Below are 12935 nucleotides of genomic sequence, written 5' to 3'. Positions count from 1 at the left end.
GCTCATTCCCCGCCGTGCGGATGCCCAGCTCAGAGTCGGACACTGCAGGTCTCAGTAACTGCCCACTGCGTAAATGGATCCCTCTTGCAAGGGCCTCTGGGGGTGGGACAGGCCTGTTCCCAAGCTCGCTGAGGTCTCCCAAGGCTCCCGCCCTCTCTGGACCAACTTCAGTTTTCAAATCCATGAATTGGGTCCAAACCACTCTAGTTCAGAGAGGAGGGTTCCCCTTCCTTTGATGTTAGGCAGGAGAGGTTCTGGGGTCACTGGGGGATTTTAACTGCTGCCTGTGGACCGCCCCATTCAACCCCTGGTTCTGAGCCACTGCTGGGTGCCAAGCTCTGATCTATACACTGGGGACACCGCAGGGCCCGGGCAGACAGACATCCCTGCCCACAGGGAGCTTCCAGTCTGGAGGGAGAGAAGGACAAGAAAGCGGACTGTCGCCAAGGGTGGCAGCGATGCAAAGCCAGCCCGCTCCTAGGGAGCTGGATTCAGATCTCACAACCACCCAGACAGGGTTTGTGGTCTCTGTTTTTGAGATACAGAAGCTCAGGGAGGGGAAGTGACTTGCCCAAGATCGCACACCGAAGGGATGACAGAGCCACGATTTGAACCTGGGTCCGGCCTCTGCTCTCCACTCCGGAGTGCAGCCTGCCACAGAGCGGGGCCCCTGGAGGAAGGCCAGGTGGCTGTGTGAAGGCCCAGGCTGGACACGGGCCCGCCGTGGGGCCTCCCTGGAGAAGGCGAGGGGCGTGGCTGGCCGTTCCCCCCGCTGCAGGGCTGCAGAGAAGGGAAACAGGACCGGCTCGGCCCATCGCCCGCTGACCTGGATCTCTCCCTGTTGCAGACACGACTGAGTTCCAGGAGAGCTTTGTCACCTCCGGCGTGTTCAGTGTCACCGAGCTCATCCAAGTGTCCCGGAGTGAGTGTCCCCATCAGCCCTGAGCTGGGACCCAGGGAAGGGAGGGGCCTCAGAGAGGAAGAACGAGCCCACCACCCTCACCCTACGCGCCCTTGTCCTCTCCAGACACCCCCTGTCACCAAGCCAGGGTTCCCGAGAAGGGAGGTGGCCAGGCCCTTCGCAGAGCCTAAGGTCAGGGTGACATGCCACCTCCCCAGGAAACAGGATCCAGATGTTGGGTGGAGGCCACTAAAGAACCTTACACCCCAGCATCCCTCCTTCCTGGGGCCTCCGCCATCCCGTCCCAGAGGCCCCCAGAGGGTCCCACCCCTCCTGTCTCACTGCCTTCCCTGGGGACTTGCTGGGGTCCCAATACACTTCCCCAGGCAGGCCCATTTCGGGTCCCACCCCAGGGAGTTCTGGGCACTGTCCTGCCTTAACCCTGATGGGCACCCTCCCTGAGCAGATCTGGCCTCCAGCTCTGGCTACGCCTCTGCCTCACAGTGCAAACTTGGCCTCTCTCCATGGCTTTGGTCTTCTGATTCCTAGAATAAGGCCGGTTTCAGCCAAATTAGGAACTAGTTTGGGAAGAAGTCCCCCTCTGGATTGCCACGATGGCTCTCCTCACCCTTCTAGGACACACCACAGCCCTGGGCCCTGCTCCCTCCCTCATTCTCCTTTCGTGCCCTCTGCAGCACCTGTGGTGACCGGAACAGGACCCAACTTCTCCCTGGGGGAGCTGCAGGGACACTTGGCATATGACCTGAATCCAGCCAGCACCGGCATGAGAAGAACACTACCCAGCACCTCCTCCAGCGGGTATGTGCTCAGGTCCCAATCTCTGGGCATGTCACAACCCCACCCACCAACCCATCGTCTCTGGCCTCAGCTGGCTCATGCCTTTCCCTGGGATACCTGTTTACACGTGTCACCTGGCCTAGGGAACTCCTACTCATCCTTCAAAACTCTGCCCCCAAAAGCCCTGACATTCCACCTTGGGACCCCCTGAGCATGCAGACACAAGTCCTCGCCGAGAGATACACGGTGACAGTGAGCTGGTCACATTGTGTGTGCCTCAGTTTCCCCATCCACAAAATGGGGTCATAATCCCACTAGATTGTCGTGAGGATTACAATGGGCCAAGTGATTAGCCGGGCTGCCTGGGTTTTGGTCTCCACCCTGCTAGCTTGGCGTATGACCTCCGCTGAGCCCCTCCCCGCACCTGGCCCCGGGTGTCCCGTCCAAGCCAGGGGCAGGTTGGAACAGGTGTGAACCGAGAATAGGCTGAACCTCTGCGGCTCCCGTGAGGTCTCGCGATAGCACCCCCTCGCCCCGCCCCCTAAGGACCGGAAGTTGGGAAAGCGCCCCGCCGCCATGCCCCCCCCAGCCCCTCGTCTCCCTGGTAACCAGCCTCTCCTTCCCTCGCCCCTTAGGAGCAAGCGGCACAAATCGGGCTCGATGGAGGAAGATGTGGACACGAGCCCCGGCGGCGATTACTACACCTCGCCCAGCTCGCCCACGAGTAGCAGTCGCAACTGGACAGAGGACATGGAAGGAGGTAGGGCTGGCGGCGGGGGCGGAGCAGACTTCCGGTGGGGGGGGGAAAAGACTGTTATCGCGGCGGGGACTACGTATTCCGGCAGGCACTGCGCGGGCGCCCCTGGGCAGGAAGCCGGCCTGGCGCCGCAGGGCCTCCTGGGAGTTGTAGTCGTGCCGGCTGCGCGCTGCTGGAAGGAAAACCTGGGCTCACGTTTCCGGAGCTCTTTAGTTCCGCTCAGGCTGGGGAGGCTGGAGTCTGTCCCTTGCTGGACTTTCCCGCCCTCCACCTGCTCAGGCCTCATCTCTGCGGAGTTCTTGAGTTGCAGGATTGACTCGGTAGCAATTCTGATCAACAGGGTGCTTTCTCCTGGGGTCTCCCACAACCTCCCTCATCCGCAGGGTCCGTTTTTGTCCTCTTCCCCGCTAAAAGGTCCTTGGGTGTAGGATCCCTTCTCCCTGGGGTCCCTCTCCTTGCAACAGTTCCTTTTTCACGAGGTTCCCATCTCCGTGGCATCTTCCTCCGTAGGACCCCGTTTCTATAACAGACCCGTCTGTTTTTCTATGAGGTCTCCATTCCCATAGCACCCCTTTCCAGGGGGATTTTTGTCCTGCTGCTCTTCTGTCTTCATGAGGTGTCCTCTCCAGATGTCTTTCTTGTAGAGTTCGTGTTCCTCAGGGTCAGCAACTCAACAGGGCCTTTCTTCTTCTTTTCTTTTCTTTTTTATATTATTTGTCCTAATAGCCCTCTGTAAGGAAACATAGGGTCTTTTCCTGTTGCACACTAACTCCATCCTCAGTGGCCCCAGGGGATGACCCAGTGGTTACAAGCCTGTACACTGGAGGCCACCTGCCTGTGTACATAGCCCCGCCCTTGCAGCTTCCTAGTGACCCTCCCTCTGAGCCTCAGTTTCCACTTCTGTAAAATAGGAATGTTAATACTTAGAGTGCCCCTCTCGTAAGATTGTTGTGAGGATTAAGTGAATTAATATACCTCACGTCCATAAAACAAATTTGGCATGTGAGCAACTAATAAACATGAGAGTTTTTCTTTTCGCCTCATCTCTCTCTTCTCCCTGGACCCACAGGGCATGGTTTCTCATAAAAATGTGTCTGTGCAAGGTGCCATACCGTAGGATTTTCAGGCATGGGACAGACCTGGGTTCGAATCCCAGCTCTGCCATGGAGTAGCCATATGTGCTGCATAATCCTGGACAGGTAATTTAATTTCTCCAAGCTCCAGTTTCTTCATTTCCAAAATGGGATTGATGAGAACGATAATTCTCTGTGAGATATGGGAGGAGCAACCGTCTAGCTCATGAGAAACACCCAGGAAACAGGAGAGTGTGTTATTGTCCATGTCTTTATAACATTCCCATCTCTTCAGTTCAGTCTCTAATGCATGTGGTTGTGACATTTCAGCTCCTAAGGGTCCTCCTTCTTGTACAGGGTGGGCTCCCAGGGCAGGTATATCCCTAAAGAATCCCTAATCTCTCAGAAGATCTGTCTCTCCATTTATTAGGTTCTAATTGGTGGATCATAGTGTGTCTATGGTTCTGTCCCTGTGGGTTCCCCATCTCTGCCAGGTTTGTCTCCATAAAGACCATGTATTCTGTAAGTTCACATTTGCTGTGAGAAACAAAAGCCCCCAAATGACAGTGCATTTCTCTCACAAGTGAAAAATCCAGCTATAAGCAGCCCTGGGCAAGTGTGGTGCGAGAGACTCAGGCCCCTGCCTTATGCTCCACTGAGCATAGTTACCATCCCTACCTCATGGTCCAAAATGACTGCTGGAGCTCCAGCCATCATGCCTGCATTCTAGCCAGCAAGAAAGAGGGGATCAAGTCTGGTCACATGCTCTCCCTTTAAGAATAATTCTCAGAAGTAGCATCTACCTCTTCTGTTTATCTCTATGCCCAGAAGTTAGTCATGTGGCCATAGTTGACTGCAAAGGGTACTTGGAAATGTAGTCTTATTCTGGGAAATCATGTACTCATCTCAAAATCAAGGGTTCTGTTACTAAAGAAGAAGGGGAGAGCAGATATTGGGGGACATTTAGTTTCTGTCTTGCCATTTACTGATTGGGATCTCAAAAGCACTTCTCATTAACTCTGTGATTGAAGAGACTGTCAAAATATCAATTGCATACTGTTTAGAGGTGAGGGCCAGCCCATGGGATGTAGCCAAAGCAGCTCCAAGAGGAAAACTCATAGCTTTGAGTCTACTTATTAGAAAAGGAGAATGGTTGAAAATAAAGAACCTAGCTTTTAATTCATGAAGCCCCCAAAAACCCACCAAATTTTAAGAGGAGAAGTGTTAGAGCCACTGGTACACAGTCTGACCTTCCTGCCTTGGTGCACCCCAACAATCTCCACCCACTGGGAAAGACATAGCAGCAGTGGAGGAGGACAAAAAGGAAACCCCTACCACGTGGAATCACACACCAGAGCCAGAGGGAAATATCAGAGGAGGTGTGTCCCCTTCAGCGTCCACTTGGTTACCTCAGGTATTGGCAGACTCACTTCCTTCAGAGGGTCTTGTCCTCAGGGTAAACCCCTCCTGCGTGCCGGCCCTGCTTGTGGCCCAGGGGACAAGAGATGAGCCGTCCCCCACCCCTGTCCCTGCCTGCTAGGGGCTAGCAGCCTAGTTGGGGAGGTGGCTTCGTATCTAGGTCATTACAGCCCAGAAGAGGAGGCACGGAGGACTCTCAGGGAAATGTAGGAGGACCTGAGTACGGCCTGGCAAGAAAAGGGAGGACTTCCTGGAGGAGGGGATTCAGGGAGGCAGAGCAGTGAGGAGCTTGGGCAATTGGCTTCTCTGCATCTCCAGCTGTGTGACTTGTGGCAGGTTACTTAACCTCTCTGAGCCTCATTTTTCTCTTCTGTAGGATCAGGATACCAGTGGTACCTCCTCTGGGAGGAGTGAGGAAGAAAATGCTAGAAGAATTTTACACCTTTGGGCTGGGGCAGAGCACAAAGTATGCACTTGGGGCCTGGGAGCTGGGTTTGTTACGACATCACAGCCAAGCTGCCACCTGGGTGACTTAAGTGGATTCATCCACAGGGGAAGTGACGGAAGAGCATTCCCAGCAGAGGGAACAGCGTTTGCGGGAGTTGGACTCGGGGCAGATTGTTCTCTGTGATAAAATCTGTCCTGGGCCCTCCAGGGGCTGAGCAGTGTCCTTGGCTCCTACCTACTCCATGCCAGGAGCACCCTCCACTGGTGACAAACCAAAAATGTCCCCGGACATTGCCAAATGTCTCTTGAGGGCAGAATGGCCCCTGTGGATGGCCACTGGCATAAGCAGAGGACTCAGGGAGAGAGGAGCAGGCGTGTGACCCTGGATCTGCGATCGCCTTGCAGAGCCCCAGGGTTGGGCCACCCTCTCCCTCCGGACGCCCCTTCCTGACTGTTCTAGTCCCAGACAGTCCTGCCGCGAGGACCGGCAGGTACCTTGTTTTGCAGAGGGAAACCCTGAGGCTCAGAGAGGCGACATCACCTACTCCAGGTCACCCCAGCAGCAAGCAGGTGCACAGGGACACGGAACCAGGCCACCTCACTCACTACCTTTTGTGGGGCGCCTGTGATGGGCGAAGCCACTCACGGTTGCTCTCCACCCTCCCTGGTAGCACCCTGTGGGATCCGTGCTGCCCCTGGGGAAACTGAGGCCCAGAGGTCCTGCAGCAGGGAAGGGGCAGAGCCCAGAGTTCATGCCCGATGCTTCCACCTCCGCCCGAAAGGTGCCCTTAGCTTCTGGCCACACTCTTAGGACGCTCTTCCTCCTCCTCCTCCTCCTCCTCCTCCACCACCACCGGCCAGCCCCAGCGTTCCAGCTTCCTGTCTAGACAGCCCCCAATTAGCCGCTCATTAACGGGGCTAAGCTGATTAGAGCAGCTCTCCTTTCCTCTGCAGTGGCCGAGGGGACTTGGCTGTGCCCCCACCCCGGCTCTCTGCAGCCACATGCCTGTGCCTGGCGGGGCAGAGGCCTGGGTGCTCATGCCAGCCCCGTGCCAGGCCGGGCCCCCACAGCCATGCCCTGCAGGCCCCCCAGGCCAACCTCTGGGCCTTTGATCATTCTGGCCCTTTCTCCTGGCCACGTCCTGCTGGGGGCTGCCCTGATCACCCACCTACGCCGGGCAGAGGGAGGCGACTCCTGCACGCTCTGCACGGGGCACCGTGAGCAGCATGACATGCTCCTGGGCCCCTGGGCAGCCCTGCCTCCCTCCGGGGAGCTGGCCTTTCCGTGGGGACAGGCTTGTATGCTGTGCACACAGACGGATGCTGGGCCGGGAATACCCAGGCCTCTGTGTTAAACAGAGTGGACACCCCAGTGGAGGACAGATGGGCATTCGTGTCACACGAACAGAAACATGCCCCGATGGGGGACCCTCCCTGCCCGTGTGGTCACTAGAAGTCGGGGTTCTCAGACGGCGCAGGCAGGAGGCTCGGATGGAGACGTGTGGCTGTGTTTGTTGAGCAGAGGGACGGCCGCTGGGTTCTGTGCGGGACGTGCAGGCTGGGGCCGAGGTGTGCGCTGGTGGGTCAGCTGGGGGGGCTCTGGCGTGTCGGCCGCACAGATGGGGGTGCCCCAGCGCGGGGTGCCGAGTCTGTCCCTTTCCCAGCCCGGCCGGGAGCACGCGGGGTTATCCTTCCTCGAGGTGGCAGGGCCGGGCTCCCCCTCCCTCCTGGCCTGCCCTGGCTCCCACGGGCCTGTCTCAGGAAGCTCTGGAAGCGTCTGCAGGGATGTGGCGCCGGGAGGCGGGGTCTGAGCCAGACTTTCCATCCAGGACAAGCTGTTCTAGGAAATCCTCCTGAGCGACCTCGTTCCCTCTGCGGCCGTGTGCCGGCGGGGGGCCCCCACCCCCGACACAGTCTCACACACACACACACACACACACACACACACACACGTACAGGACCGGCCTCCCCCACCCCCAGGCCACCTGGCAGAGCCCAGACCAGGCCTCTCGGGGGGGATCAGCCTCTGGGCCCACCCAGCCCAGGGCCTCGGGCCTTCCCTGCCCCACACAGTCCGGGCACAGCTGGAGGGGTCACCCTTCCTGTCCCCCACACGGGAGTCCCGGGTGCCGCTCCCCTCGGAGGGCAGGCGTGGATGGGTCCCCCGGCTCTGCCCACCCACCGCGGGGATGTGCCCAGCGACGTGTTCACTCCCACGCGGCGTGGTGTGTGCAGGGCCCACGGGGACAGCCAGGTTTCTAACAGCAAAGGCAGATGACAAGCTGCGTGTCCCTTGGGGGCCGGATCTCAGTTCACCCTGGGCCATGGCCGCAAGAGAGGCTGGAGAAGTCCCTGAGTGGGAACAGCAATGCCAGGGACAAGGGAGTGGGCGCCATGCTTACGCACATCCGTGCAGGGGCACACGGGACGGGGACCCGCGAGATAGTGACAGCCTCTGAGGACCCCAAGGGTTCTCACCAGGGTACCCCATCCCCAGGGCACAGGGGGCAATGTCTGGGGACATCTGTGGTTGTCACACTGGGGAGATGCTCCTGGCATGGGGTGGCTGGAGGCCAGGAATGCTGCCCCTGCCCCAGGGCACCATCTGGCCCCAGTGTCCACAGTGCTGGGAGAGCGAAACCTTAGCGTTAGGGGACGCTGGGCCAAGTGAGAGGGAAGCTGAACCCATCCCCCTGGTTGAGTGGTCTCAGTAGATGTGTTTGCCCCTAAAATAAAATATAAAAATCATTTCTAAAAACATGGCTCTCCAAGCCACACTTCCCTGAGATTCTAACTCCAGGGACGGGGCAGGGCCCAGGACTCTGCATTTTTTGAGGCAAGCCACCATCCTTAGCTCTCACTGAGAAAGGCTTCGCGGGAGGAGGACGCGGGCGGAGGTGGGGTGGGGGAGCGCTGGGGCGGGCTGGCGTCTCCCCGGGGGCTGCCCTGCGCCCAGAATTGGGATGGTCTGTCCTCAACCCGATGCTGGTGGGGGCTCCTTGAGCAAGTGCTCGTTCTCTGCCAGGATCTCTGCCAAGTATGTGCCCATTTTACAGATGAACAGGCCAAGGCACCACCCAGGAAGGCCTAGGCGTTCCGGCTCCAGAGCCACGACTCCACGCCAGCCTCCCTGAATCCCCCAGGCGGCCCTCACTGGGGCCCTTATGTTCTCACTTAGTTTCAAGGCAGGCGTGCAAACGTCAGGGGCTCCCCGCAGTCCCCCCTCTCCTCCCACCCCAGTAGCAGCAGCAGCGGCAGCGGCTCCTGCAGTAATAACGTTCTCTGGGCCTCGGGGCGGCTGACCTTCCTCCAGGAAATTAGGGCCCGAGGCATCCTTGGAGAAAGGTCCCTGTGTCCAAGGACGCCGGACGGCAGTGGGCTTGTCCTCGAACAGGCAGTGGATCCTTAGTCCTCAGCCGCCATCCCCAACCTGCCCCCGGTATGAAGTCCAGGGTTTTGTGAGATTCCGAGTTTTATGGAAAGGGCCAGGTGCTGCCACCCGCCCCACGTCACATGGCCTCCAGGGGATTCCCAAGGGTCGAAAGGCCCCATGTGTGGAGTGATGCCAGCGGGAATGGCAGAGGGTGGGCGTATGTCACTGAAGCCTCAGGAAGGCTCCGTCCCTCCCCGCCACCCCCCAGCGTGGACATGGAACGCAAGCCCAGAGCCACCTTGTCCGTGTGACTTAGCTGGCCTGGCCCAGCTGGGCTTTGACCCTCTGCACCCACCCCGGGGCACCGGGCGGCCCTGAGCCATCTGATTTCCCTGGAAGGAGAAAATGGCAGGGGCCGGGCTATGAGGTCCGGGGGCCCTGGGCAGCCCCTGTCTCTGCGCTGAGCCTCGACTTGCTCCTCTGTGCAATGGGCTTCCGGCCCCGTGCCCCGGGATTCTGGCAGGAGACGGGGCAGGGAGACGATGCTAACCCTTTGTGACCGGCCCATGACCCTCTCATCCCGCTCCCTCTGCAGGCATCTCATCCCCAGTGAAGAAGACAGAGATGGACAAGTCGCCATTCAACAGCCCATCCCCCCAGGACTCCCCCCGCCTGTCCAGCTTCACCCAGCACCACCGGCCTGTCATCGCCGTGCACAGCGGTGAGCACCCAGGGCCCCAGGCAGGGAGGGCAGCAGGCCCTCTCATCCAGTGGCCAGGGAAGTCCCACTGGATGTCTGACCACGAGTCCTATTGCTGTAGCCTTCCAGCAAGACAAAAAAACCCATAAAGGTGCCGTGATAGACAGCACCCAGGGCCTGGTCCCAGCCTGCCAAGGGGTGTGGCTGAGCCTCTTTGGGCCTCAGTTTCCCCTTCTGTACAAGAAGAGACTGAAGCCTGTGTTCCAACCCCAGACACTGACAGACAGACAGGCAGAACCAGAAGCTGCCAATACGGCCACAGCCCACAGCACTCTCTCCCCTGTGCCACAGCCCAGCTGAGCGCTGAGGGGTCGGGCTGCACCCCTCTGCCCATTTCTCAGGCTGCAAGGCCAAGGCTGAGACTGGGGCAGGGCCTGTCCAGGGTCAGGCATGGTCCCAGAGGCAAGGGGGCCCCACGGAGTCACAGAGAGAGACCCACGGGGTCATCGTCGCAGAAGGATGCAGACATTGGGCAGCTCGGGTTGAGGCTGAGCTGGTTGCTGTACACGTGGCCCTCCCTCCCCCCACCTGTCAATTGGGGCTAATAAACGTCTCCACCTCCTACGGTTGTCATTAGGATTAAATGGGGTGCCTCATGGGAGACCCCAAATACTGGTTATTACCCCGCATTATAATAGTGAATTATTTGGTTCCACACAAGGATGCAGACACGTAGGCAGGGAGGCAGGGACAGATCAAAGCCACGCAGTGATGTGGGCCAAGGTTAAGCAGGTGACAGCCCTCGGGCCACCTGTTCATATAAATAAAGTTTTATTGACACACAGCCACGGCCCATTTGTATATCACCCCCGGCTGCTTCCACACTACGGTGGCAGGACAGAGACCGTGTGGCCGCAAAGCCGACAATATTGACTCTCTGGCCAGGGGCTGGGGACACGGGGGCAGTGGGGAGGGACTACTGTAAACAGCGAATAGGCTGGAAGTCACTGAACTGTTTAGAAAAAAGGGAAATGCAGATATTGCGGTAGACTATCACTCAGCCATGAAAAGGGACAAGGCTCTGACACAGGCCACAGCGTGGATGGACCTTGAGGACATCGTGCTCAGTGAGAGACGCCAGACACAGAAGGACACACAGTGTGTGACCCCATTTATATGAAACGTCCAGAACAGGCAGATCCACAGAGACGGGACGTGGATTCGTGGTTGCCAGGGGCTGGGGGAGGGGGTAGGGAGTGACTGCTGGTGGGGACGGGGCTTCCTTTTGGGGTAGTAGAATGTTCTAGAATTAGATAGTGGTGTTGTTTCCATAACTTTGTGAAAATACTGAAAACTACTATTTGGATACTTTAACAGGGTGAATTTTATGGTATGTGCATTTTATTTCCATTTAAAAAAATATTCATTCTCCAGCTCTTTACAGAAAGAGTTTGCTGACCTCGGGTTTAGAGTGTGGACCGTGAGGCCAGATGGCCCCGGGCTCAACTCCCGGGTCTGTCTTCTGCTTGCTGTGTGGCCTTGGGCAAGTGGCATGTCCTCTGAGGGCCACCACATTGTCCTCAGTTAAAAAAAAAAAAAAAAACAAGCCTGGGTGCAGTGGCTCACGCCTGTATTCTCAGCACTCTGGGAGGCCGAGGCAGGAGGATTGCTTGAGGCCAGGAGTTTGAGACCATCCAGAGCCTAACCCCGACCCTAACCCTAACCCTAACCATCGCCTCCCGCTGTCTCCGCAGGGATTGCCCGGAGTCCCCACCCGTCCTCGGCCCTGCATTTCCCAACGACGTCCATCCTGCCCCAGGCCGCGTCCACCTACTTCCCCCACACGGCCATCCGATACCCACCTCATCTCAACCCCCAGGACCCGCTCAAAGATCTCGTCTCGCTGGCCTGTGACCCGGCCAGCCAGCAGCCCGGACCGGTGAGTAGGACGGGCGCAGGTTCCTCCTGGAGGCCACCGGTGACCTCCCGGGGCGCCACGTGCTCAAACTCAGCTGCTCCTTTAAACGGTGTTGCGGTGGACTCTGGTACCGGGTCCTCTCGTCCGCGTAGCACTGGGTGTCAGCCGGCTCGGGTTGCAGTTCAGATCATCTGCATGTGAGGGTTTCTGGCACACGCGAGACATCTCGGCCCCAGGGGCCCGGCCAGCGCCCGCTGGTCCCTGCAGTCCTGCGGCTGCAGCAAGTCGTGTGCGTGTCCGCACGGCACTCAAGGCAGGTGCACATCGACTGGAAAACACCCAGCAGAGAAGCCCCCACAGGGCGCTCTTGGCGTTCAGGGCGTTTCGGATTTCGGAAGCTGGGGCACAGCTTCTCTCGCTACTTACCGTGCACTCCTGGCGAATTAGGAAGACGGTGTCAGGAGGAGGTGGCATCGTGTGGAAGCAGCAGATGGCTTAAGGAACAGGTGCAGGGAGTGTCACCCAGCAACGTCCCCGGCCCAGGTGATGCGTCCCCAGGGATCCACCTCTGGCCATTCTCAGACCCAGCAAACTCGTCATGGCCACCCCCTCGGGGCCGTGGACAGAGCTGGGGGCGTCTGGCGCCAGCAGCCCGAGGCGGAGGGGGCGCCCGCCCCCTTAACCACGTGTCTCTCTGTTCCCCCCAGTTAAATGGAAGTGGTCAGCTCAAAATGTCCAGCCACTGCCTTTCCGCCCAGATGCTGGCGCCTCCGCCCCCGGGGCTGTCTCGGCTGGCGCTCCCCCCTGCCACCAAACCCACCGCCACCTCTGAGGGAGGAGCCGCGTCGCAGACCTCGGCCAGTAAGCACGCGGGGAGTGGTGCCCCCGGTGGGGCGGACGTCCCCAGGGGCCCCCTGCCCTTCCTAGCCCCGCTGCCGGGCTCAGAGGTCAGGCCTGGCCTGGCGGGAACTGGCGAGTTTGGTGGGTCTGCAGAGACAGCCTGGGGCCACGTGGTCAGGCCGGTGTGGGGCCGAGGCAGCTTCGGGACGGCAGGACCCAGCCACAGGCAAGGTGAGAGGCGGGGGTCTGCCCCTTCACCTAGTGGCCTGGGGGCCTCTGAAAGTCCCCTTCCAGCAGTGACTAAGATTTCCAACTAGTGGCCCGAGGGCCAGCCTCATATCTTTTGTTTGTGGAAAATGAGATTCTGTTGTTATCATTTTGAAATGGGGATGTTTTATGTAAAAATTTTCAGAGTTCTGGCTTCTGGGGGCGGAGAATGAGCCACACTGGCCCCTCGCTCCTTCGGGCGACATGGGGTGGGGCTGGGGCTGGGCTGCACCTGTAGATGGGACAGTCCCCACCTGCCTACCTAACCGTGGAACCCCCTGCATTGTTGGCCCCCCACCTTCTAGATGTTTCCACTCCCGGGTGTGGTTCCAGGTGATGCCTGCAGGCCCCTTGCCCATTCCCGGACGTGGGGCAGCTCCAGGCAGGGAAACAGCTCCCAGGACCCCTGTCCTGGGGTCTGCCCACCCCCCGTGGCTCTCCT

General features: G+C 59.0%; 1 protein-coding gene across 4 annotated transcripts in view; it reads left to right on the top strand.

Moving 5' to 3' along the window:
• Positions 1-12935, top strand: part of NFIC (nuclear factor I C) — a 64789-nt gene that overhangs the window by 43453 nt on the left and 8401 nt on the right. For 2 of the 4 annotated variants that reach the window (XM_045544420.1, XM_045544411.1), the window contains exons 4-9: positions 848-922; positions 1597-1720; positions 2335-2459; positions 9364-9489; positions 11223-11407; positions 12094-12247. In XM_045544420.1, coding sequence (XP_045400376.1) covers positions 848-922; positions 1597-1720; positions 2335-2459; positions 9364-9489; positions 11223-11407; positions 12094-12247 — 789 coding nt within the window. The remainder of the gene's footprint in view (positions 1-847; positions 923-1596; positions 1721-2334; positions 2460-9363; positions 9490-11222; positions 11408-12093; positions 12248-12935) is intronic. The other 2 variants (XM_045544440.1, XM_045544430.1) reach the window with 1 other exon arrangement.

Source organism: Lemur catta, chromosome 1 (assembly GCF_020740605.2).
Source record: "Lemur catta isolate mLemCat1 chromosome 1, mLemCat1.pri, whole genome shotgun sequence".
Lineage (NCBI taxonomy): Eukaryota > Metazoa > Chordata > Mammalia > Primates > Lemuridae > Lemur > Lemur catta.
The sequence above is the reverse complement of the archived record's forward strand: the minus strand, read 5'-3'. Positions and strand labels throughout refer to the sequence as shown.